General features: G+C 39.0%; 1 protein-coding gene across 4 annotated transcripts in view; it reads left to right on the forward strand.

The window, feature by feature from the left end:
* KDM5A (lysine demethylase 5A) overlaps positions 1-24,239 on the forward strand; it is a 51,956-nt gene that overhangs the window by 17,626 nt on the left and 10,091 nt on the right. For 3 of the 4 annotated variants that reach the window (XM_049822632.1, XM_049822635.1, XM_049822634.1), the window contains exons 9-24: positions 353-472; positions 1,593-1,751; positions 3,379-3,560; positions 5,339-5,501; positions 6,330-6,449; positions 7,657-7,851; positions 7,959-8,140; positions 8,418-8,542; positions 8,793-8,943; positions 11,991-12,108; positions 15,386-15,741; positions 16,265-16,403; positions 17,341-17,520; positions 19,041-19,202; positions 20,239-20,790; positions 21,583-21,726. In XM_049822632.1, the coding sequence (XP_049678589.1) occupies positions 353-472; positions 1,593-1,751; positions 3,379-3,560; positions 5,339-5,501; positions 6,330-6,449; positions 7,657-7,851; positions 7,959-8,140; positions 8,418-8,542; positions 8,793-8,943; positions 11,991-12,108; positions 15,386-15,741; positions 16,265-16,403; positions 17,341-17,520; positions 19,041-19,202; positions 20,239-20,790; positions 21,583-21,726 (3,048 nt within the window). The remainder of the gene's footprint in view (positions 1-352; positions 473-1,592; positions 1,752-3,378; positions 3,561-5,338; positions 5,502-6,329; positions 6,450-7,656; positions 7,852-7,958; positions 8,141-8,417; positions 8,543-8,792; positions 8,944-11,990; positions 12,109-15,385; positions 15,742-16,264; positions 16,404-17,340; positions 17,521-19,040; positions 19,203-20,238; positions 20,791-21,582; positions 21,727-24,239) is intronic. The other variant, XM_049822633.1, reaches the window with a different exon arrangement.

The raw sequence follows: 24,239 nt of genomic DNA on the forward strand, positions 1-24,239 counted from the left end.
CAGTTACTCTGCAAGTGCTTGAGTCCAATGTGTCTAAGAAATGTCTTATGGCTGTCTAAGCATCTTGTGCAGTGTCTTACTCTGGCTGGCAGCAGTAGATTATGAAACTTAGTTTGGGACAGGAAAGCAGAAGTGTGTAGCATTGGGGTTTACAATGTTAAATTAGCTCCTGTACAATTAATTCTGTTCTGTTTCTGTTGTGGTAGGACTTCCGCAGCTGAGAAAAGCACTCAAAATTGATAGTTTATTGTGTTTGGTAAGGACTCTGATGGACACTAGGATTTTTTGCTAAAGATGTAACTGTGTAATAATCTGCTGCAGGGGAACAATATTTTTATGTTCCATCTCCTAGGAATGCAACAAACCCCGTGAGGCCTTTGGATTTGAACAAGCTGTCAGGGAATATACTCTCCAGAGCTTTGGTGAAATGGCTGATAACTTCAAGTCTGATTATTTCAACATGCCAGTCCATGTGAGTTTCAACTTCTGTTGTGATTCCTTGTAGGGGAAAAAGAGGTTCAGCTGATACTGGATTTTTTGCTGAGGCATCTTAGTTTTGTTTAAAGAGGGACCATAAGCTTCAAACATGTAAACAAATGATTTAGCTTTCTGGCATCTGGTCTCATTTCAACTTCATTTCACCCTTTTCCTGTGACAGAAAGCTAGCTTTATTACTTGTTAGGTTATACCTTATTGGCCATACTCTAGTTTAAAGTTCTTGCCCTTTTTGAGTAATTGAACCAGGTGTCTTGTTCTTGTTTGGCAAAGGGGTCTTTCTCCTGCCCTTCCTATGACTTTTGTCATGGTTTAGTTTGTTCAGAGGAGAAATCATTGGTTTCCTCCCTGTTGCAGCCTTTTCTTGCAGACAAGTCAGTAGACTGGGTCTGTCTGATAATCACTTTTTTTTGTTCTGCATCTCAGCAGCATTTTTAAAACTAGCATTTCTGCTTTGGCACACTTTTGCGATTCTGCTGTCCTGTAGACTGCATGCAGCACCAAACTCCTTCTCCTCTCAGGGTTCTTTGGTAATTAATGCACGTTCTTGCTAAAGCTTCTAGCTTTTAAGGACTCCAATTTCTGATGCAACTTTGGGACACAGAGCAAAGCAAGGAACAAAGCTTATTTTACAAATAAGCTTCATAAATAAATGCATACAAGTAAGAGTTGTAATGAACTATACGAAGACTACACTCTTGAACACAATTCTTTATCTGAATTTCCTTCCTGTTACTCAGAAGTTCTGGTCATTGTCCTTTGAAATAGTTTGGAATTTGCATGCTGTTCATTCTGTTTGCTGCTCAGTTTCTGGTGGCTGTCTCCTTCCCCCCTTTTTTTTAGCTGTACTTCTGGTAACCCCATCTTCTTTTTTTGTTCATTCCATTCTCTATGATGTGGCATTCTATTTCTGTTACACTGCAGCCGCTACTAAGGAATACAGACCAAACTGTATGACTTTGAAGAGGTGGAGGGAAGAGAAGAAGTGGCTTTGGCATTTGAAAATTCATGGGGGATTAGTAATGATTTATTGCTTGAATGATAACTTTTATGTTGGGTCTTATCTGCACATACCCTAATATCTTTTCTGCTTTCAGATGGTTCCCACTGAGCTTGTAGAAAAAGAATTCTGGCGATTGGTGAGCAGCATAGAAGAAGACGTCATTGTGGAATATGGGGCTGATATCTCATCCAAGGACTTTGGAAGTGGCTTCCCAGTGAAGGATGGCCGACGAAAGCTGATGCCAGAGGAGGAGGTGAGGAACAGGATATGCAAACTGACCCCATGATTTGCTCTGCGTAGGATTTCACATTAAGAATTTATGTCAGAAATCGGCGTGGATTTTTTTCATGAAGAAACGGCTTAAGGCTTTTGCAGGCACTTAACATTCCTCTTGAGCAGGGCATTAATCTGATATTTTAGGTTCTTTTACAGATCTGGTTGCTGATAGCTAAGCTGCTTTTCATGATTTAAGTCACACCTGTTTTGTATCACTTAATCTTAGCAGGCAGAGATGTGCAAGTTGTAACAGTATGTCCGAGTATGAGGAGACTGATAAATTTTTTTTTTTCTTTCTTGTTCCAAACCTTTTTGTTATAGCTACAGAAACATGATTCTAACCTCCTTGGGAGGTTCCTAAAAGGTGAAACAAACTAACTGGATTTAGCTTGTTTCTCTGACTGTGCATACTGTAGGAATGAAAATATGTACATACAGCATCCTACTATAGAAAATTTTATAAAGAACATCTGCTAAGTATATTACCTATTTTCCCTCAGACCTTACTGTAGCATGTCAATTTTCTGGTGCTTATATGTTTAAATTCAAACAAAATGAGAGTAAAGGTGTGGTTTCGTGATTACACAGCCTCAAATCAATTTATACTGCTCACTGGAAGAGGTAATCCTGCTCACTATTTTCTTCCACCCATACCTGCACCTTCCTACCTGTACCTTTGTTGGCTATGCAGTGATTGTGTAGCTGCTTAATGAGTCAGAACTGCTTGTTGATCTATCTGTATGAAAGTAGTAATTTTAAAAAATATTTTCTAGCCAGATCCCTTAAGTCATCTGACTCACTGGATTGTCTTTATAGTGTCAGAGCAAAGGAAACAGCAGAAATGTGTGGCTGAGCTGAGGGTGTGACCAGTCTTTTCAGCATCTATGGGATATGCCTAAAATGACATTCACATAAAATGTGAATCTGTGTTAACAGCTTTTTTTAAGGTGGAAAGTAGACTAATGTTAAAGCATGGTAGTGAGCTTTTAAAGCAGTCTGTTTGGATTCTCATTTTTTGTACAAATTGTGTGTATTTGAAAGTAAAGGTGGGATTGCTTAACTAGTGATGCTGTCTTCTCAGAAATGAGTGTGTAGGAATTTCTTCTCTTCAGAAAACTTTCTGAAGTAATATATAAAGAAGATCAAGATAAACTGCAGTGCAGTAAAACAGGTTTTAAAAAAGCTGAAATAACAACGTAAGATTCACTACATTGTTTACAATCTTAAGTTATCCTATTTTATTGAAGACTTCTATCTTTTGTTCTTCTATTAGTGTTGCTGGTATTTTGTTTCACCAGAAAAGTATGAAACCTATAAACTTGGGGAGAAGAATATCAAAGCCTATGTATGTAAGCCTTGATCCAAGGAAGATGGGTTATGTATGTTGAAATACCAGGACTGGCCTTAAATCTTAGTCTGATTAATTGCTGACTAAGGTATTTAAGAAATTATTTCCCAGTTTTGGTGCTTCATTGTTGCAGAATATTACCCACTGTCTACTATAGAAATGGATACACCGATCTCTTCCTTTGTTCTTTCCTTTTTTGGAGTTGGTTTCTTTACAATCTTCTGATTTGTTCAGAATTTTCTCCTCTTTTTGGCAGGATTATGCGCTTTCTGGTTGGAACTTGAATAACATGCCAATTCTAGAACAATCGGTCCTTGCTCACATCAATGCAGATATCTCTGGCATGAAGGTACCTTGGCTCTATGTAGGGATGTGCTTCTCCTCATTTTGCTGGCATATTGAAGATCACTGGAGCTATTCCATCAACTACCTGCACTGGTATGGTCTTTCCTTTGTGCATCTACCTTACAGTGCCCTGTTTGCTGTTAGTAAATTTGTAGTTCTACTTGAAAATGCGTATACATGCTGATGACATTTTTAACCAAAAAGCTAAATTAGCTGAGCAGTCCATATTCTTAGCTGAGGCTGATTAAAAGCGACTACAGATACTATTTGAAGCGCTTCAGTGTTTTTCATTAACTGATTAAATATTCTTGTGTTGCAAAAAATCCAGTGTCACTGTAAGATCATGCTTTACAGGCTCACATGTTTTCTAAGAAAGCTTTTGGTTTTGAACTGAGTTAGTTCACTGATTCACTGCTTTATGATTTAAAGTTGGTATGCTTGTATGCTGGAAATGGAGGCTGCTGCCTAGTGGCTTACACAGGCATCAGAGTTGCCAGTTCAGCAGCAGATCTATGTATACACAGAAATACTCCTAGTCAAGAGAAATTTGAAAGTAGTTCTGACTTTGAGAACAGCCCTAGAAGTGTTCTGGTGTTCAGCTTTCATGTTCAGAAAGAATTGTGACAGATTAACTATTTGCATTGCAGTCTTTCCAGTTCATCAGGCTCAGTCACGGTGGATGGAACTGGGGGGAAGGAGGGGAAAGCTGTGGGAAGCACCCCTTTAGAATAGAAAGGTTACTGTACATCTGGTAGGGATGAGTTTGATAGCCTTTAGGCTGTGATTGCATATTTCTAGAGAAGCATGTTTGCTAGTAAGATCTGAATTAATTTATTTTGTTTCGAGTTCAGGTATTGTCCTCAGCATGCTATTAACTAGATCAGTATGTGAGGGTTTTGTGTCAGCTGGTGAATTCCAGCAGCCCAGATGCAGAGTAGTAGTTTACTGGGGTTTAGTAGCCGTGTCCTACCAGCAGGTGTCACTGAAGCCTGCAGGAACGACAGAAAATGCTGCATTGTGTCTTATCTAACTTTTGGTATGGTTGATGCCAAGGTTATTAATACAGTTACATTGTGCTATGTAAACGGTTTCAGATATTTCAGCAGACTACTTCTTGTAGTTCTTAATAAAATAAAATTTTAAAAAGTAAACCTCAGCACTGTAGAAACTAGATCATTACAGTTCATTTTGGTTAAGACAGGACTGGAAGGACTGGAGTAATATGTTCTCAGGTAATATTCTGTTTAGTTTTGGTCTTAATCTTTTTTCCCTCATACGTAACTAATTCATGTTATCAGGCACTTTTTTTTTATCTTAAGAGTCCAGTGGACCACTGGTTTTCAGTAATTGGTTATGTATATTAGAAGGGTTGCTTATATGTCATTGCACTGTCTGGCGTTTTACTCTTTCCACTCCTGTTTAGTTGGTATACTATTTCATTGATTTCAGGAATACGACTACTCCAAGCCTGACTGAGTGAAGGAATACCATGATGTCTTTTCTCTTAAACATTAGTTGTGACGGCCAAGGTTTTGTTTGTTAAACTTACTTTATTCTTCCTAAAGGAAAATAATTGCCCATTTTTATCCCTTTAGAGCATGGTAAATGACAAATATCTTCCACGTTAGGCTTGCCATGGCAAATCTGCTGTCAGGTATGTTCAGAATTCTGTTGTAGTGTAACTGATTTTTCAGATTAGAATGATACACCCTGAAGACAACGGTTGTTGATTGAAGACATTTTTGTGTCTATGTGCAAAATATTTGGCTTGTGTGGACAGTGGTTCTAGATTTGAGGTGTACTTTGCAGTTGGGTAGCACTGTTACTTTCCTTTAAGCAATGTGTTTATTACTGTGGTTGTGTTTTGTTAGGGGAGAGCCAAAGACATGGTATGGTGTGCCCTCTCATGCGGCAGAGCAGCTAGAAGATGTGATGAAGGAATTGGCTCCTGAGCTATTTGAATCCCAGCCTGATCTCCTGCATCAGCTGGTCACTATTATGAACCCCAATGTGCTGATGGAACATGGTGTACCAGTGAGTAGCACATGAGCATTTTTTACATAAGTACTCCTATGTGCTCTCTTTTTTTCATTCTGTGCCAGATTTGTGTAACAATGGTTTGGCATAACTCTGAAGAATTTTTATGGTGGACATTTATATATTCAAATCATTAGTTATGGGGTGTTTTTTAAAGCTATTTTCTAGAATCTTCCCTAGACCTACCATGAAATTTAAATTATCTTATATCAGAAGTGAGTGTGCCAAGCTTTTTACATAAAATCTTATAGAACAAGTCTACATTGTGTTAAAAATTAATTTTTAATTAAGAAGATCCCCACCCTGCCATAGCAGAAAGTTTGTGAAATGAGTTTAATATCTTTTGGCAGTAAAATACTTGTCTTATGCTCAGTAGAAATTTCAGCATTACAAAATGCTTTTTTGACCAAAAATAATTGGCTGCAGACCTTTAAGCAGCAGTCACTATAATTTGCTTTTGTCTTAGGACAGATTACTTCCCTAGCAAATACCCCAACAAAGCAAACAATAAACAGTTTCCAGAAGCTTTTGCACTTTGTGGTGGATGGATTAAATAATGATAAAGAAACATCGCTTTTGTGATTCTTAAAGTGAATTTTCAACTGTTGGCTTATATATTCAGCTTTTTTGAGCAAGTCTATAAATTGAGGATTCACTTTAAGAAGACAGAACCAATCTTTACCACTTTTGGGGTAGCTACCTTGCCTGTGGTGTTTTATAGGTAAAGAAAGTGGTGTTCAAATATCTTTGTAATTACTTGTGTTAAACTCTTTTGCAAGTTTCATTTTTTTTTTTTTTTTTTCCTTTTATCCTCACTTGTATTAGGTATACAGGACCAATCAGTGTGCTGGGGAATTTGTTGTGACCTTTCCTCGTGCCTATCACTCTGGATTTAACCAGGGATATAATTTTGCTGAAGCTGTGAACTTCTGCACTGCTGACTGGGTCTGTTCTTTTGTATATGTTTGCTATGTCTTTGCTAGGTGACCTTTGCAAGGAGTGTGTTAGTAACTTAATTATAGTCTTTTAAGTTACATAGTTTGTTTTATGGTTATAGTTCCTGGTACAACAGTTAGACTGATGTGTTACACAAAATAATTTTGATGAGCACATAATTTTAAGCAGCTCCAAACTGAAATTTTGACGCATGGTCTTCCTTTTTACATATTGATCTAACCAAAAAGTGACATATCACAGTACCTTTAGCTAGTATTTCTGTGATGCCTCTTTCTGAATTTGATACACATTAATGTACTATCTTGAACAGCTGTTGTCATTTGAATGTTGGAGGTAGGCATATAACAGTCTTTTGTTCTCTTTTTGTGCCAGCTCATTTTGTACCTTTTTAATTATATTAGTGCTTGTCCTAATAGCCATGCCACACCAGAGCATAGCTTATGTGGATTGTTCAGTAAGTTGTCAAAAGTGTGTCCTATCACTGTCCAGAGTTTACAGTTGGAAGTTACCATCTCATTTGTAGTTTTATCTATCTCTAACTTCTTATTACCTTCAAACAGGAATTTTAGTACTTAATCAGATAATTTTATTCATTCATCAGAAAAATAGTCTGCAGGATTGACAGCGTGTCAGCCTTTTTTCTCTCTTGTGCTCATGATGTAATCTGTGTATAGCCTCTGTGAAAAACTGCTAAACTCAGAGCACCCATGTGAAATTTCCTTTGCTTATGCAATATGTAACCAGAAATCTGTAGCATTCATCTAGCATTTTAAATTTTTTGCTTTAAAAGGCACAAAATGAGTGATATCAATTTTGGTTAACTCTAGGCATCTTGTGGTAAATGTCTATGTCCAAGCATAGTAATATCCAGAGGGCAATGCATTCACCTTAGCATAGACCAGATGACTTTCTTTTTGGTGCCAGTTTCTTTCCACTGGAAGTAAAAAGAGCTTAGGATAACTCTTAAACTTGTGCCTGAAAGTTAGGCATGTAAGGTTATGCCCCCCCAACATGGATATCGTCTTTGTCCTCATCTGTGATGTGATTTAAGGTTGTTACAATTGGCTCTGTCCCATAAGATACAACTCTCTTAGTCTCAGTCTTTTCCCAGATTTTGTCAAAGGAAGGAAAGTGGGAGCTAAGAGATCATCTTGAAACGTCTTTTCCCAGAATGACAGATGCTGTTTTTTTGTAGCTTCCCATTGGACGTCAGTGTGTGAGCCATTACCGAAGGCTAGGACGTCATTGTGTTTTCTCCCATGAAGAGCTGATCTTCAAGATGGCTGCAGATCCAGAGTGCTTGGATGTTGGGCTGGCTGCCATGGTCTGCAAGGAGATGACTCTAATGATAGAGGAGGAGACACGGTTAAGAGAGTCTGTTGTACAGATGGTGAGTAATAAAAGACAACTCTTACTTTGCTTGCAAAAGAACTTTTGCTTCCCCCTCCCCCTGCCTGGCTTAGAGTTTTTTAGCAAGTGTCTAAATTTTTTTGTTAGGGAGTGTTGATGTCTGAAGAAGAGGTGTTTGAACTGGTTCCAGATGATGAGCGTCAGTGCACAGCTTGCAGAACCACGTGCTTCTTGTCAGCTCTTACATGTTCCTGTAATCCTGAGCGTCTGGTATGCTTATACCATCCATCTGATTTATGTCCATGTCCCATGCAGAAGAAGTGTCTAAGGTACACAGGACTTTTTTTCCCCCCCAACTTTTCTTCCATATCCAATAGTTTGCTGCAGACCAGTGACCAAACATAACATTTAGCTACATTTCTCTCTTCCTCTATTTAAGGAGTATTTTTATCCTCTTTGCTTGTTTCTTGGTTCCAAGGCAGAAGGTATTATATATATGTTCTGTCTTTCTGGCCTTGTTGTGGCTGGAAAAACTTGATATAAGCAATATCCTGGCTTTTGTATGGGCATTGATACTCTTTCTGTGTTTTTCTTCTATATCTCCAGGTACCGGTACCCACTAGAAGACCTTCCTTCTTTGCTGTACGGAGTGAAAGTTAGAGCACAGTCTTATGACACTTGGGTCAGTAGAGTTACAGAGGCTCTGTCTGCCAATCTCAACCACAAGAAAGGTCAGACTTCTATCGTTCATAGTAGGATGTCCTGAAACTCCTACATTTGTTCTGTGTTCTCATTTAACGAGAGAAACACTGTGTATTGTTTAGTGGAAAAAAGAAGGGAGCTAATCTGAGAGTGTAATGCAACTCTTAATTGTGCATTTTAAATTGAACTAGCCTGTTGGAACCTTGATTGAAGGCCTTTGAAGCAGTCTAAAATTGCTTTTGTTTTTGCATACAAATTATTTATGTACTGTTATTACAGATGTGATTGAGCTGAGGGTAATGTTGGAGGATGCTGAAGACAGGAAATATCCAGAGAATGATCTTTTCCGCAGGCTCAGAGATGCTGTGAAAGAAGCAGAGACCTGTGCTTCAGTAGCACAGCTGCTTCTGAGCAAAAAGCAAAAACACAGGTAGGACAGGCATTTTTTTAAGTTTCCATCTGTCTGTTTTGTTACTTGATTGGACCTGGAAATGTAAGAATGCTGAGGTCTCACTGCCTACTAACTTCTTTCAGTGTTTCCTGTCCTTAGTGCTGTGACTTATTGAGAGGTAGGGGAGGCAGATATGGTGACACAAAGGGCCAAAAAAATGGACTTGGTTGGAAGTGTTAAACATACTGTTTTCAGCTGACTTATGTACTGAAACGTGAAATCCTTTGGAGAAGTTGTCTTGTTTGATTGCTGATCAGGTATTTCTCTGAATATGTGGGAGAGTTGTAGGGAAAGACAAGAGGAAAAAAATGTAATGAAAGTAAGTCTTGACATGAATGTTTGTATTTTAGGTGTCATGGCTAAGTACATAGCTTAAAGCTATGGAAAGAAAATCTGCTAAAACATTGGATTGCAAAGCAAAATGCTTGAAAAGTAGGAAATACCAATTACGATTGGTGAGGCAAGCATAATTGTATCTTCTGGTACAGCATTTCTCAAAAATATAATTTTGCCAGCTGTTCTCAAGTTGCAGAATGTGTTGTCATGCTGGTGGAGTTACTGGAAGATGCAAAGGAAATGTGTCTTGCCAGCACTGACTGGGACAAAAAGATCTTGGGGAGCAGAACAGTGCAGAGAGCAACAGTTTGAGCCAGTCTTTTCCTTCTTGGGAAGGACCATGGGAGGCAGTGATGTGTGGCTGAAAAGTAGTGGCTTGCCTCAGTGACTCTGGCAGTTTAGTTGCCTGTGTTGTCTGTTTGCCTGCGGCTGCTTCAGTGTTAACTCTGTCCCCTGGCCCTACCTCAGCACTCTGCTGGATGTGTCCCCTTGTTCTGTTGTCACAAACCTTCAGCAGCATGTTCTTCTTTCTCTACTATGCATTCTGTGCACTGAATAAAAGTCCCATAGAATATCGTTTGATCAGGTGACAGTACTTAGTGTGCCAGAGGTGGTATGGTAAACTTCTGTAGCTTGCATTTCCTCTGCTAAGTATAAAATTTGGCTTTGTAGTTGGTTGGGTTTTTTGCATGTGTAGTTTTTGTGTATTACTTAAGACTTGTCAAGGGAGGCAGTAAAATGTAAATCCCTTGTTAATTATAATACCCAACTTTGCTACACAGAACATAATGCATGTCATAATTGCTTGAATTTGAACACTGAGATATTAGTGTTACACCGCAGACCCAAGTATAATACCTGATGTAATTGGAAAGCTGTTATTAAATACAGAAGCATTTTTGCTGTATTTGAAGGGAAAGAAGGCTCTTCTGTTTGGTTTTTATTGCTTGTGGGATCCCACTACCACAGAGGTATGGTCACTTAGAACTCTGGTCTGGGTGAGTAAAGCAAGGCTACAGGGGTTGCATTGCCCTGTTCCTGGTGAAGTTTATTTTGGTAGCTCCCAGGTGTTCCTGGTCTGTTGCTGCTTCCTCCTTCTCCTGCTGTTGGAGTGTGTCAGCCTGCTCTCAACAGGCTTGCCTTCAGTTAATTATTTGGTGGATTTCCAGCACTATCCCAAGAAATACAAGGGGTAGAAAGATGTGACAACTTTCAATGGTGTGTCTGATCTAAAGCTGAAAGAATTCCATGAGGCAAAAAAAAGGACTTGTTTATACGTCTGAGGGCTGTTGTATGCTAAATAGCAATATGTTAAAGAATTGAGGTTTGAGAAATATTTTGAATGAACAGTGTTAGGAAATATAAACATAGAGGTCATGTTCAGCTTCTTTAACATTTATCTTCATATTTAATACATTGAGAAGGATCACATTTATGCAGAGGATAAGGTTATTAAAAAAGAAAATTAAAAATGAGTGTTCAAACTGAACAATTTGGCAGGGATTAAAGCAGCAATAAACTCATGGTCAAATGTCGCAAAAGAAAATCTATCCCTCATGCATCTAGTTATATATAAACCTGTAAAATAGGTAATGTGTAGCTGTGAAGGTGTGTCCAATATTCCAATCCTGTATCTATCCCTGCTATTGAAAGTTGTGAGTTTCCGTAGGCAGGGATAGTTGTATCTTTTTGTGCAGCATCTCGTGCTGTGGCATTCTGTGCTTGGACTAGGGACAGAACGCCACTGTGATGTTTCAGACAGTGTGCCCTCCCACAGTGGTTTCTTGGAGCACTGCACCCTGTTTGCTCTCGCGCAGGAGTATTGGAGGCACAGTAGGTCCCGTGCAGCCACCACCCCTTCTCTCTGTCGTAGCAAGTCGAAGCCTGCAGTATTCTTTTTTTCCCCTCTGAGTTTTAGATAATGTGTAATTATATTTGATAATTAATCAAAATTTTACTTTTCTAATTATATTTAAAGTCCATAGGTTGAAAGATTGAATTCTGGGTTTTTAAATTTTTTTTTAGTAATAAACTGTAGATTTGTTAGCAAGGAACAACTCTTCAGTGTTTAAAATGTCCTGCTTGTGAAGTTGTTGTGCCTGCCAGTGATACCTATGCCAAGAGTTTAATTTGTGCAGTGTATTGCTTTTAAGTCTTTCACTGCATTCGGCAGGCTTGTTATACTTGCTTCGAGTGATATTTAATGGAAGTGTCTTTGCAGAACATGTCCTCTCAATAGCAGTCTTCTCCTGTTGCAAGGCCAGTTTCAGCAGTTCTTTGGTTACAAGAGAGCGCTCTAGAAAATAAGACTTCTTTTCAGAGCTTGTTGCTGTTACGTATCTCAGATTTCTTGTCAGCGCCTGTCATGGCAGTCAACTTCTTGAGCTGCCTAAAGCAGGCTTTTTGTTCTTTCACCTGTTTGGAGCAAACTCAATTTGAAAGTCATCTAGACACTCCTACCTCTGAAAAGCAGGATAAATTTCCTTGAAGGTGCTTAGAGGAATTACATTAAATTTAGTTTTCAAGATTTTGGACTACTTGTGGAGTTTGGGGTTTTTTGAGTTCTCAAGTGATGAAGTTTTTTTCATAACTTCTCCATAATCTTGATAGCTTTCCGTCACTGGGAGTAAATTCAGGGATCATCATCTTATCTCTTGCCTAATACTGTTTAATTATGTCCATTCATACAGCAGACAGAGCCAAGATAGTGGAAGGACACGGACCAAGCTAACTATGGAGGAACTTAAAGCATTTGTACAGCAGTTGTTTAGCTTGCCCTGTGTTATCAGCCAGGCCCGACAAGTAAAGGTAAGTTTGTATCTACTCCTCAGATAATGTCATGCTTTTTCCTTTGTTTTGGCTTTGTGGTGTGGGTTTGTTGTTTGGTTGTTTTTTTTTTGTTTTTTTTTTAACAAATTATGTTGCCTGGTGTAAAGGATGGAAGGCTTTTTTCTTTAAGAATCAGTCCTGCACTGGCAGAGATGGATTTAATGGGGTGATTCATTTTTAGCTTCTAATGTAAAGCAAATAGCTGCTTTGCAATGATATTTGTGGCCTCAAGAAAGGAAGTAAAAGACTGGATACGTCTAGCTCAGTGTTTCCCTGCTTTACTGGGTAATCTTGCTGTTGTCATTGAAGTTTTGCTGATGACATGCTGCTATCTCTCTGTAATGGAATGGTAACCTATATTTTCTGCTCATTTGCAAGCATGTCTCTAAATGAGCAATGAAGGCGTTTGTACTTTTATGCTAGTGTAGTCATAGCAGCTGAATATGTTGGGCTCAGTTTGGTAGCCTAAGTGTGGATATCTAGTGCCCTGTGAGATGCTCTGAAATATTCCAGCTGGCCTCCTTTGCCATTCTGGAAGAATACCTTTGCTCTTGTGTAGCAGTTTCAGACAGTGTGGGGTATTGCACATGGTGGTCAGCATTTAGGCAAACAGAGCTCTTTATGTGACTATGTGTACACTTTTTAAGGTGTCTGTTGCAATGGGCATTCAGTTGTGGTGGTCTCACTGTAGCTACACCAAGATGAAAGATACCCCCACCTGTCACTGTCCAAGTGGCCCAGTTTTATCTCTCTGAACCAGTTACTCTTATTCCAGTGTCATTAATGCTGTCTATAGTGGTGGAATTTCCGGTTAAATCCTACCTTTTGTGTGTTTTTGTAGAAACTTCTGAAGGTTATATTGGTGTGCTTCTTTAGGGGAGAGGGAAAGCAAGTACCACATTAGCAATTGTTCTGTAAATACTTCTCAGCCTTGCTTTCCAGGTTACAGCCCCCTTAATCTGTATGCATGGCCTGCATTTCTTGTCCTTCATCTATATCTTTGCACCTGTCTTTGAATGAATCTAGACTAATAAGTAATCCAGATCATACTGATTCCCCTGGCTGCTATTATCGTTTATCACTCTGGCAGTCTGTATCATAGCAAGTGTTTTCAGCAGCAATCTTAATTTGTTTCTCTGTCACTGATGTTGAAATGTTAAGTAGTGTTTCGCCTACTAACCAACTTCTAGAAAACTCTTCAAGAGACATCCTTAATATAGATTTTTCACCTTGAGAAATGGTTCTTGAGTTGTATGTTAACTATTTATTAACGCACATGTTCTCTGATACAGTTTTAAGAAGAATGTTCTGTAGTGCTACATTGAGGGCCTAAAATTCTAAACATTACTGTATGTGCAGCTACCACTATATAACCAAACGTATACTTTAAAAATAAGTTAGTCTTGTTAGAGAAGGCCTCTTTTCCATAAGTGTTTACTAGTTAGTTGTGTCCTTCATTCATGAATTCTGTATTAACTTTTCCATGATAGTTCAGTGTTGATATCACAGAGAGACTTTATATTGGACTTTCTTCTTGTCTTTATGATATTGGCATGTTGTTGCTGAAAACAAGTACCTTCAGAAAACTATAGGACTCTAGGATGCAGATTTTCCAGGCCTTTGGTGCTAATCTTTATCCTTCAAAGATGTCCTTTAATGTGTTTCCCAGCAGCTAATCAAGTGTAAAGTATATTATCATCCTCATATGACAGAATGATTTTACTACACTTCTTTCCACATACAAACCAGAAATATTTACTAATATTAATGAAATTTTACCATCATCCATTAATAGACCTATACGATTGTTCTCAAAGAAGTTTTTTGTTTCTCACGTATTTAAAACCTGCTTCTAATTAAGACATAATTCGTAGATGACAGAGCTGCAGGCATATAATAAGCTCTTAACAGTTTTAATTTGTATTTTTGTCTAAATATTTTCTCCCAACTAGTCTCTCTTCCCCCCCACCCCTCAGCCTTACGAAACTCGTTCTGTTGAAGTACTCTGTGCATGTGTATGTTCTTGAAGCTTCGACATAATCACGAGCCAATAAAATAAATATTATCATTTTACTGGTTACTAACCATAGTCTCTTAGTTTCTGAATTAAGTTAGATAATGATCATTTATGCCTAAGCACTCACTAACTTTCAACATGGCATTTGAGTGCAATTATCCATCATAATGAATTGCAAAATAATTGGCATGTTGGATGATGAGTATTTTCTAACACAAAAGGCATTATAATTATTAAACTGTAATAATGTACTGTTGTCACTATGAAGCAGTCAGCATATGTTCCCTAAATAAAAACCTTTCTAATGTAGGTCCTCTTCTTTTTTGTAAATGCGTTCTGGTTTCCAGACAGTCATGAAAAGCAGCATCAGACAAAACAGGCAGTAAGCTAAGGGTTAGGAAAGGCAGGTTTTGCTCCTCATTGTGCCATTGACTTGCTATCAGAAATACCTGTCTCTTTGTAAGAGACTCAGGAGTGAATCAATTGAGTATACTGGTTGAGTGTCCTTGAATGAATTTCCTGCAGACATTCTTTCATGTCTGTTTGCTGTCTGATTTTTTTCATTGGCAGTGCCAAAACATGAGGATGAGGAGGACAACTGCAGCAGTGCAGTTGGATTTCTGTGAAATTGTCTCCTTTCATTAGAGGATTTTGCATTTTCATTTTTTTCCTTTGTTCAATAAAACCCTGATGTGTTTAAGTGTTGGGCCTGCTGTAGTAAATAGTAATTTCATACTTGACCACTGTTATTTTAGTGATCTTTTGGTATTCGTGTCCTTGTACAACTCTGGCTTGTTCTTTCTCCTCAGTGTGTTTTTTCTCTTGTATGTTACGATCATTACTGTAATGACCCTGATGCTAGATTGAAAGGATGACCTGTTTGCAGAAGTCCCCTTTCCCCCCACTATTTTAAAATTAATGTTGTCCGGGCAATGCTTAATATTCTGTTTTGTTGGGAGCTGTGGTCAGTTGCAGTTGTACTATTTTAGGTGCAGAGTTTGATGCAACTAATATGCCTTGTGGATGAAACATTGGGCCACCAAATGACTTTAGATGGTCTGTTACTTAATATGCATCAGACCTGATGGCTTGTGACAACTGGGTGGCATTGTGTGTAGAAGCTCTGACATAATGTGATGATCATATACAAATTCACAACTGAATGATCCTTCAGTCAACTTTCCCTTTTGATTGTATGGGCGTTTTTTCCTAATTGATTTGTACTGTATGCTACTTCAGAATCTGCTTGATGATGTGGAAGAATTTCATGAGCGTGCTCAAGAAGCTATGATGGATGAGATCCCAGACTCTTCCAAGCTGCAGGAGCTGATAGACATGGGCTCTGGTCTTTATGTAGAACTTCCTGAACTGCCAAGGTTGAAGCAAGAACTGCAGCAGGCACGGTGGCTGGATGAGGTGAGGTCCACCCTCTTGGATCCCCAGAGGGTCACCCTAGATGTGATGAAGAAGCTGATTGACTCGGGTGTGGGCTTGGCACCACACCATGCTGTAGAGAAAGCCATGGCTGAGCTGCAGGAGCTGCTTACAGTCTCGGAGAGGTGGGAGGAGAAGGCCAAGGTCTGCCTCCAGGCCAGGTGAGTGTTCCTTTGCAAACTGTTCTTACAGCTTACACTCTTCTGGGATTCTCAGCCTCTTTTGAGGAGTGTGGTGAAAAGTAGGGGCTTTGAAGCTGTAATAAGGTTTGGTTTTTTTTACCTCCTAACAGTTTGATTGCTCAAGAATTGGATTTGAGGTTGTTGATGAGTTGCAGAACAGTTGACTCCCTATCATGTTGCACAGTGGCAGGTGGCTGTGAGTGTTGCTGCTGTCTTTGCTGTTCATCCCCCTCAATAAAAAACACCGAGTATGCCACACAAGACAGCTTCCTCGATGTTAAGGAGTTCTGATGCTGTGCCCTTTTGAACTTGATTGTGCAAAGTCCATCAGCTTTCTCACCTCTCCTGGTCTTTGGTAGCCAGTAGTGCCCTCCAAGAATTGAGCCATGGTATCCCACACTGCAGTGTAGTGATGAATTTGCATCACTAGCCTGTCCAGTTCATGGCTTTAGTTGACTGGTATTTTGAGAGAAGGCTGGAATTGGGGTTTTTCTTACTCTAGACCACGCCAAAGTATGATGGCTCTGGAGGGCATCGTGAATGAAGCAAAGAACATCCCTGCTTACCTGCCCAATGTGCTGGCACTGAAAGAAGCCCTGCAGCGGGCTAGAGACTGGACAGCCAAAGTGGAGGCCATTCAGGTAGGGGTTACAGCAGGGACTGGAATCTTCTGCTTCCGTTCTTTTATTTAGACATGTTCTTTATTCCCAGCCCCTCTACCCACAAAGATGACCTGAAGGGAAGCCTTGCTGTAGCTGTTAAATGCGCTTACCATGTGCTTACCAAGCTCACGTGCTTGAATTTCTTTTTGTGCTGGTGTTTCCCTGTTGGCTATCCTATTTCTATTTCCCTTCCTTTTATGCATTTCATGGGGGATGTAAAAGCCAGCAAATTCATTATGATACAAATGTAACTCGCAAAGGGTATTTGGTATTGAAACTGTTCTGCATACTGTCACTGGAAATACTTCGCTGCAGCAGAAGATGTTCTGCTCACAGGTCTTCAGTTTTGGAGCTGGCTATGGAAATGTTTTTTTTAGTTTGTTTGCTTTTTCCCCCCCAAATGGTGTAAGATGTAATGGCATTGATGGCCAAAACTTTCAATCTGAAATAGATGAAGTTATGACATCATTAGGTCAGTACCCTCCCCTTCTATTGATCTATCCATGTAACTTGATCCAAAAGGGAGATGGCTTCTGTGATGCTTCTGGGAGTTAATCTCTGGACTGCAACTGCTATTCTTATATCAGGTATTTGTTGGGAACTGAAGTGAGAATCCCAATTGGTTTCACATCAGCCCCTGTACAACTCTCAGATATAGTAGCTTGCTGTTAAGCAGACAGCATTTAAGACAACCGTCTAGAAATGGATTGTCTTACTCCCTAAGTCAGCTGGCCAAGTCAGAATGACAAAAACTGTATGAGAGTTTTTTAAAATACCAGTAGATTGAAACATTGCCCTCCTTTCCTTTCCTATGGAACTCTATTTTAGCTGGTTACAAAATAGTATATGGCTTGAAATTAAGCTGCCCACTGATTAATGGTGGAGTCGTTGGCTTAGACAATTTCTTTTACCCCAGAATGGGAGCAACTATGCCTACTTGGAGCAACTGGAGAGCTTGTCTGCCAAAGGTCGACCAATACCAGTGCGTCTTGATGCCCTGCCACAGCTGGAGTCACAAGTAGCTGCAGCACGTGGCTGGAGAGAGCGCACAGGAAGGACCTTCCTGAAGAAGAACTCAAGCTACAGTCTGTTACAGGTGAGCAACAGACCCTTCTGTCAGCCTTCAGAAACTGATCTTGATGGCCCTCTGTGGTCTGGTGGGAACAGCTGGTTCAGTTACAGTAGATTACAGCTCCTTTTGATAATTGAATGTAATAAAAAACTTCAGCTGTTCTTGGGTGAAAAGACTGGAAAAGGCAAAAAGTCCATGTTCGGTTAGTTTTGTTTTATGTATAGACAACTTCAACTGTTACTTTTGAAGAAACAAAACTCTTTTTTTGGGAGGGAAAGAGGATTTCTTTTTTTGTGTAAGTGTGGAAATGCAGGCCTGAAATGGATGTAGAAGCTGTCTTTAATTGATGGATGTTTACCTTGTTCCACTGCTTAAATTCTAAGAAAATATATTAGATATTTTTTCTTATAGTTAAACAGCTTATAAAATCAGTCAGCTACTCTTTATTTCACTTCAATGAATGTAGTCATTGTCTTTTTTTTTTTTTAAAAAATCAGTCATGTGTTTGAAGATTTATCATATCTACTTGACAGGCTTCCTTTTTCTAGGGAAAACTTTTCCAGTTCTTTCAATGCTTTCTTGTAGGCTGTATTTTTCATACTTTTATCTTGTTGCTATTCTCTGCGGTTTGTCCTCACTTCTAGTGAGATGTCCAAAACCAGACAGAATCTTCTCATTATAGCTTCCCTAGTGCCATGTGAAGTGCAGTAATTATATCTTGTGTCTCAAAGGGGATGCTGCTGTTTAATGTTTCCCAGTGGGATCTGCCCCTATTGCAACATCACCACACTGATTTCTGTTCAGTTTATGATGCATTCTAGGTCCAGATTTTTTCTCTGTATTTTTTCTGCCTAACTAGTTATTTAATGTGTACTGGTTTTGCATTTGACTGTTTGTTTTCCTAAATGTATCAATTTGAACTTTACTATATTAAATTTAATTTGATAGATTTTATATTTAAGTCTGCCTTCCAACTAATCAAGATTACTTAAAATTTAATTCTTATCCTTAAAAGTGCTTTGCAGCCTCTCATGTTTGATATTAAAAGGCTCATAGCATATTTTTTAGTTTTGTTTCAGCCACTAAATTGCTGATGTAAATAGGAAATCATGGCAGATCTTTAAGACTTGAAATTGATGAAGGCACTTGAAGTGAATGTTAAACTACTGATATCTAACTGAATACAGTATTTCAGTTAACTGTATGTATGACAACTTAATTTGAATAGATTTTTGTAATTTAATCATGAAAACACAGTGGCTTTCAAGTTGACATGGCACATCGCTGTGGTGCTGATTACATTCAAATTCCACATGGTATGAAATACTTGTATCCTTTTCTGTTCATTTCTCCTCTTCCTAGCATTAATTGACAGATATCAAAGGTGTTAGATTACCGAGTATTTTTTGCTCTCTGACTCTGTTGTAATTCCTTTATTAGACATTCTCATATGTGTCCCTGAAATCATAACATTACAGATCAGAACTTTTTTCTGTTTTTGGCATCCTTGGCTCTGACAGTGTAAGTTTTCTTGGTGGTTACAGGTTCTGAGCCCTCGGACTGATATTGGTGTTTATGGGAGCAGTAAGAATAGACGGAAGAGGGCAAAGGAATTGATGGAGAAGGAAAAGGAGAAAGATCTTGACTTGGAATCCCTAAGTGAACTGGAAGATGGGCTGGAGGAGGCCAGGGACACTGCAGCTGTGGTAAGGAGCAAAGAGAGGTAGTGTCTCCTCTGGGTTTAATTTGTCTCTAACCTGTGTAGAGATCTTATGGAAGAACTGATAAATTAGTCTCACTGAAACTGGTATCTCATAATATGTTTGACACAAGAATATAGTTCGGCTTTAATTGCAGTGAAAGTAGAGGGAAGCACAATTCAGAGGGTAAGTGCTGGTATTTAATATGTGTTGGGCTATGTGTAAGACTTAAATGCTCTTGGGTTAATATCTGTGGCTGCTCATCTACTATTATTAACATTTATTTAAATCCCATCAAAATGTGGAATGAAGTGCAGCTCTACCTTGAACAGTATCAAGACATATTTGGTTAGGTTGATTTTGAGGGCAGCCTGGAAGTTCTTGGTCCTAGCAACTGGGCTGGGGGGAATGTTATATTTGATTCCTCCTGGTTGGGGAGGATATTGATGCAGTTTATCAGAAGAGTTTGCTGTCATCTGGCTTCCCTTTCTCCAGGAACAAAGAAAATATATGCAGGCTCAGTGATGTGCCATACACACAGTCTATTTTACCTTAGTATGCTTTGTTATAGTTACTTGAATGGAGACATTGAGGAAATGCAAGTTGCTTCAGGAGGTATGTGGTCACTCTCACACTCCTGGTGCTGAGTCAACATTGAAACAATGCTCAACCACATTGTCTTGGTAGACAGATGGGTGGAATGGATTCTGACTTCTTTCCTGGAGTCAAAAACTATTCTTCTGGTGCCTTATGATAGATTTAATTATGAACTTCAGAAACTTTGTAGGTACAGAGAAGGTTATCTAAAGTTTATATAAAGTCTCTGTCAGAAGGACCCAGGGGACTAGTGAGTAATTGAGGAAGAGGTATTTTAGCTAAAGTTTTAATTAGGTCACACAATTCCTAAATTTTGGGCTAGTTTAACTGGGAAGATCTCCATACGTTTTGGAGTTGGTTTTTTTTCCCTTTTCCGACATTGCTAATAAATGTGATCTCTCTTAGCTGTGAAGGTTATGAACTGTGTTTTGTCTTTGCTGGGTAGGTGGCTATATTCAAGGAACGGGAACAGAAGGAGATTGAAGCCATGCATGCTCTCAGGGCAGCTAACCTGGCCAAGATGACTATGGTGGATCGGATCGAAGAAGTCAAATTCTGTATCTGCCGCAAAACAGCTAGTGGATTCATGCTACAGTGTGAGCTGTGCAAAGACTGGTTTCATAGTGGCTGCGTGCCCCTTCCCAAAACAAGTTCTCAGAAGAAGGGCTCTAGTTGGCAGGCCAAAGAAGTAAAGTTTCTGTGTCCACTTTGCATGCGTTCTCGAAGGCCACGGCTTGAGACAATACTGTCTCTGCTGGTGTCCCTGCAGAAGCTGCCTGTACGGCTGCCAGAAGGGGAGGCATTGCAGTGCTTGACAGAACGTGCCATGAGTTGGCAGGACCGAGCGCGGCAGGCTTTGGCCACTGACGAGTTGTCCTCTGCTTTGGCTAAGCTTTCTGTGCTCAGCCAGCGAATGGTGGAGCAGGCAGCACGGGAGAAGACAGAGAAAATAATCAGTGCCGAGCTCCAGAAAGCAGCAGCTAACCCAGACCTGCAGGTAGAGATGTGGATATCTTGCTCTTTACCATGCTTGTCCTTCTGGGGCTTGTCTAAATGCCTTACCTTTCTTGGAGAAGCTTGGGGGAGAGGGGAGGGTAGTTAAAGGCTGAGAATTAGACATACCAAAATTATCTAGTTCAGTGCTCCTCAGGCTATGGCTGGCTTCAGTCAGTTACAGGCTGCTCTGGGGACAAGCCTGTACTTTGTACTCACTGTCAATAGCAACTGTTGAAGGTGCTTCTAAGAAACCCTGGTTCAGATATAACAGCCGGCTGAGAGCCTGAAGATGTGTAAAGCAGTGGCTGCTTTGGTGTCCAAATTCCATTTCCCTCTTGACAGAATTGAAGGTCTTAATATTTGTAATTTCTCATGGATTGTCATTCTCAGGCATTTGGTGTCTTGTTAGTAAATTCCAGTGAGGACTATAGGCAAACACTGGTACTTTTACAACTGACCTCTTCATCTTGAGATTGAGACCAGTAATCAGATGATGCTGTGGTGAAGAAGTTTGTACAACCACAGGCTATGATTTGGTAGCACTGAACAGCAATATCTAGATCTTTCTAGTCGCTATTATTCATAAACATGGAAATAAAATGTAATAGAACCTTTTCCTTGGATATTTGCCTATTTTTCTTCACATCTGGCTGTAACTACGCTTTTCTGTGACTGCCTAGGCAGTTACACTCAGGCCAAAAGAACCACTGTTTTCTTTGTCAGTAACTCAGCTTTTTTATAGATTTTTCTGGAAATTTTATTGTTTCATTCTTATATTCCATTTTTATCTTAGGGACACTTGACTAGTTTCCAGCAATCAGCCTTTAACAGAGTGATAGGGAGTGTGTCCTCATCCCCACGGCAGACTTTAGATTATGATGATGAAGAGACAGACTCTGATGAAGACATCAGGGAAACGTATGGCTATGACATAAAGGTAAGTAGTCCAGTGTGGCTTGTCTACATGGAATTAATGCAGAACACCTGTTTTTTATTAATTGAGTTTATTTAAGAATATTTTTCTTAGCTGAAGCTATCTCTATACATTCTGCCCAGGTTCCTGTTGCAGAAGAGGTACTTTTTGATTTTATCTGAATGTCTCAGCTCTGGACAACTTGGGAATTTTTGTAATACTTTTATTCAAAATTTCCAAATGTCCTGTGATTGAGTTTCAGAAGGTGCTTTTTAGTGCTAAGGAAAAAGATACACTTCTAAAGGGATTTGTATTTATAATACCATGGAGGATGGACGTTGTCTTTATGCCCCATTCAGAGACACCATGAATCATAAACATCATATAAGTGTCTATGTGGAGAGTTCTTCAACAGTTTTTGCTACAGCAAAAAATTAGTCTTTGAAAACTGCATATGCTGTACCAAGTTTCCTGATGCCAGAGCTGCTTTCACCTTTCCATACCTTTCTTTTCATTCAGCCCTTGGATAAAGGAGGTATATCTGTTCAATTTTGGATGTGTGGAAATACTCAGAACTAGATGTCTGGATCATGTTGTAAAATTAGTGTCTGGATTCAGTTCAGAAATTGTAACTGCAGTTAAATTTTTAAAATATATTAATTAGAGAAGAAGTGGCATGAGAAAAGGCAGCTGTAGAGATAGCCAAGTGTTTTCAGTCTGATGTATTTCACTTCAGAACTTCTGAAATGTCCTTTTGATGTATGTAGAGTCAAAACCAATGCCACTGTTTCTTCTTTTGCAGTGTTTTCTTAGCAATAGTGTCATATCTACCTTAAAAGATGCTAACTTAAATTCTTCTGAGGTAGTTTTTCTGGTTTATAAAGGGACAGCAAATTTTCCAGGTATGATTTGCCTCAGTCTCTTATTTTTAGTATTTTGTTTCTGGGCAGCTTTATACAAACACACACAATTGTCTTACAGTCCTATGTGAAATGCCAACAAGAGTACATAGCAATTGGATGTTACAGCTTTTAATTAAATTAGTTTTATATTTAAAAAAATATAATAATTTCCAAACTGTTCTTTGCATCAGGAGTCAGAATAAGGGATTTCTGAAAGACGTGGCATTTTCTCAGGCTGTGATAAAGCATACGTCAAGAAAAATGGCATATGCTTGTCAGAATCTGATGGTTTTGCAGGAGTTTAATTTCATTTGTATAATGATTCTGTTGTCATGATTTCAAAATCTGTTACTTAGCCCTTTTAATTTGGCTGTTCATCGCTATATGTAATTGGAAAAACCTAAAAATAAAAATCTGTTGAAGCAAAGCTGATAGGGACCCAAAATGGCTTTTGGTAGGTCAGTTAACATGGTAGGAATAGAAGACAAATTTTCAGGCAACCAAATTCTTCAGGTCTGAACTAGAAGCAGCAAAGTTCAAAAGAGCTAGCAAAGTTGCTCAGAGTTTGTTTATTTTTATACTGTTGGCTTTCAAGGGTTGGGTTTTTTCAGTTTGTGATCTACAAACATTTTCCAGTGATGTGGTTAAAAAAAAAAAAGTATCTAGATTATGATGCATCATGTATGAATTTGCTATTAATGCTTCTTGTGGACCTTGTAGAAGTAATCCTTGGATCCCTAAGGGTCTATAGACTGTATTTCCAAAACCACGGTCTCGGACATCTCAAGTACAGCAGTGGTTAAAAAAACATGTGAAAAGGCCTGTTTGATTATATTATGCTTCTTCTAATTAAAACATGATTCTTGCCAGCAAATACTTTATTATGAGTGCAATAACTACACTTTTTTTAAGATTTATTCCAAACAGTCAGACAAATTCTCTGGTCAAATTTACTGTAAGATTTCCCCTTTAATTACCTTCATTTTTTTCTCATGTATTTTTTCTCATTCCTTTGCACCTGTGTTGCCTATGGCTACCAAATGGTGATACCTTTTTATTAATTTGCCTACTAGCCCTGAACTTTCTTTAATCTAGTATAATGTGATATCCAGAACAAGATATTACACGAGATACAACCTTTACTATGGAGAAATATCTTCCTCTTTCTGAATATATTTATTCTACCTTTTCATCTGGGCAATTTAAATCTGAATTTCCCACTTCTGGTTCTGAACTGAAATCATTAGTGTGCACTTCACTTGGTTTTAAGAGTGTAACTGAAAGCCAGAGAGAGATTACATTCTCAAACTCCCTTTTTATGTCATGAAATGACAGTGTCTGGGTGGTACAATTTCCTGAGTTGGCCATTTTGGGACCCACACGGCTAATCTTCAGGTAAATATTGTCAATAACTGCTCTACAGCCTTTCTCTTCTTTTCAGCCAGCTTCTTGGGTTTTGTTGTTTTCTGAAAGATTTCAGTCTTACATGGGATGCTAAGTATGTTTAAAGCGTTGGCCAGTTTCATCACAAATGTGATGGGGTAGCTAAGTTCTGGGAAGTGTTGTGGAAATAGACAGCTGGTTGAGGAGATTATCTTTATTAATTTCGCCTGCAGGGATGAGTAAGAAGAGGGA

This window comes from Accipiter gentilis, chromosome 18, assembly GCF_929443795.1.
Source record: "Accipiter gentilis chromosome 18, bAccGen1.1, whole genome shotgun sequence".
Taxonomy (NCBI): Eukaryota; Metazoa; Chordata; class Aves; order Accipitriformes; family Accipitridae; genus Astur; species Astur gentilis.